Source organism: Nestor notabilis, unplaced genomic scaffold (assembly GCF_000696875.1).
Source record: "Nestor notabilis isolate BGI_N333 unplaced genomic scaffold, ASM69687v1 scaffold4347, whole genome shotgun sequence".
Taxonomy (NCBI): domain Eukaryota; kingdom Metazoa; phylum Chordata; class Aves; order Psittaciformes; family Psittacidae; genus Nestor; species Nestor notabilis.
The window spans coordinates 44,795-46,542 of NW_009934954.1; the positions used below are offsets into that span (position 1 = coordinate 44,795).

General features: G+C 53.3%; 1 protein-coding gene across 1 annotated transcript; it reads left to right on the plus strand.

Annotated features, from left to right (window-relative positions):
* The first annotated feature begins 266 nt into the window (after positions 1-266).
* On the plus strand, positions 267-1,120 carry GLOD5 (glyoxalase domain containing 5). Its single transcript, XM_010017581.1, is given in 3 exon segments — positions 267-407; positions 636-791; positions 968-1,120. Coding segments are annotated over 3 exon segments (450 nt in total).
* Positions 1,121-1,748: the final 628 nt, after the last annotated feature.

Consider the following 1,748-nt stretch of genomic DNA (forward strand, 5'->3'; position numbering starts at 1 on the left):
GGCCAAAACTCTTATCTTATGGTCCATGTTTTACATCTACATTATATAGGACCAGAAGGGATTCTGTCCCCTTCCTGAAGGAGGCTGGGTTCCAGGGAGGAAGATTTATTGCCTCTGTACTTGTGCCACCAGCAGGCCCAAAGCAAACCTGTTTGATCTCCAGTCGCAGTTCAGTTCAGAGCTGCCTGGACCATTTCCCTGAGCAGCTGCTTGCTCCTGACTTCCGTGTTTTGTGGTTTTTCATGCTGGTTCCCAGCCTTGAGATAATGTCTTGGAAGGAGGAGCGTATGAGTTCACCCTCATGTTTCATCCAGCACTTGGACCACCTTGTGTTGACGGTGAAGAGCATTGAGGACACCGTGGCCTTTTATTCCAAAGTCCTGGGCATGGAGGTGGTGACTTTCAAGGTGACATGGGGCACAGGCTGTTCTGGGGAGCTGCAGTTCTGGGCCAGTGGCTGGGCTGTGTGGATCTCTGATAGGTTCTCTGGGGCATGCCCTTGGGGTGGGGATGAATGTTCAGAGTTAGCAGGACTATACCTGGGTCTCCAGCACTTTTAGGACTATACAGTTGAGTGTGAAAAGCTTCCAGCTCAGGAAGTCTCACTGCACTTTGATTCTTTTCTCTGGGGACAGGGATCTCGCAAAGCTTTACATTTTGGCAACCAGAAGTTTAACCTGCACGAGGCTGGGAAGGAGTTTGAACCCAAGGCTTGATGCCCCGTCCCCGGCTCTGCAGATCTCTGCCTTATCACAGAGGTTCCCCTGGACCAGCTGCAGGATCATCTGAAGGTGAGGAAGGCACAGAGTGTCCACAGTGGGACCTTGGGACACATGAAGCCAGAGCCTCCCAAGTGACACTTTGAGGGCCTCTGTGCCACGGAATGTCAGAATTGTCAGCTCATGTTTTCAAGGCTGGGAAAAGAGTGACCTTCAGCATCAAAATCCTGTTCTTTGTCTCCTCCCAGGCCTGTGGGGTGGTTATTGAAGAAGGTCCCGTGGGCAGAACTGGTGCCATGGGTCCAATAACATCCATCTACTTCCGAGACCCCGATGAGAACCTGATCGAGGTTTCCAGGTACTGCCCAGATGTGACTACAGCCCACGGAGGAGAACCCTGACCACAGCCTGTTGTGTGCCTGCATCCCAGCACTCAGCAGGATGCAGGGGCCAGGCTTTTGGTGGCCGGTTTCCAGGTTCAAGCTTTTATTTTGCAAGCCTAGGACAAGACTCAAATGAATTCTTAAAAAGCAACCCCACGATTATTTAAGAAGCATAAAACAATAAGGAAGGACGTGGGGGGTTTCAAGGAGAGCAGTTCCCCAGCTGGCCACACTGCGGTAGCAACGTTATCATCACTGCTGGAAAGCGATGATAACACTTCTGACCTCTGCAGCCAAAATCCTCTCTAAAATTGAAATAACCCCCGAACTGTGCTATTTTGTGTTATCTTCTGCTGGCATTTCGCGGGAAATCCAAATTGCTCCATGCAAAAATGCAAGTCCCTAAAAGCTGCAGAGCTGTGGATTGTCATAGGTGGGGGCCGAGGGAAGGAAGGTTCTCCCAGCTCCAGCTGAGCCCCGGTGGGAGCCAAGGACAAGAGCTGCCCTGGGAGGAAGCCGCAGGCATCTCACAGCGTTACCCTGGGAACGGGAACCGGGCGGGGGGGGACCCCAGGAGGGACCTCGGGACCGCGGAGCCCGCGCGGTCCTAGAGCCCGCTCCTCGAGCGGCGGCCGCTCTCCAGGGT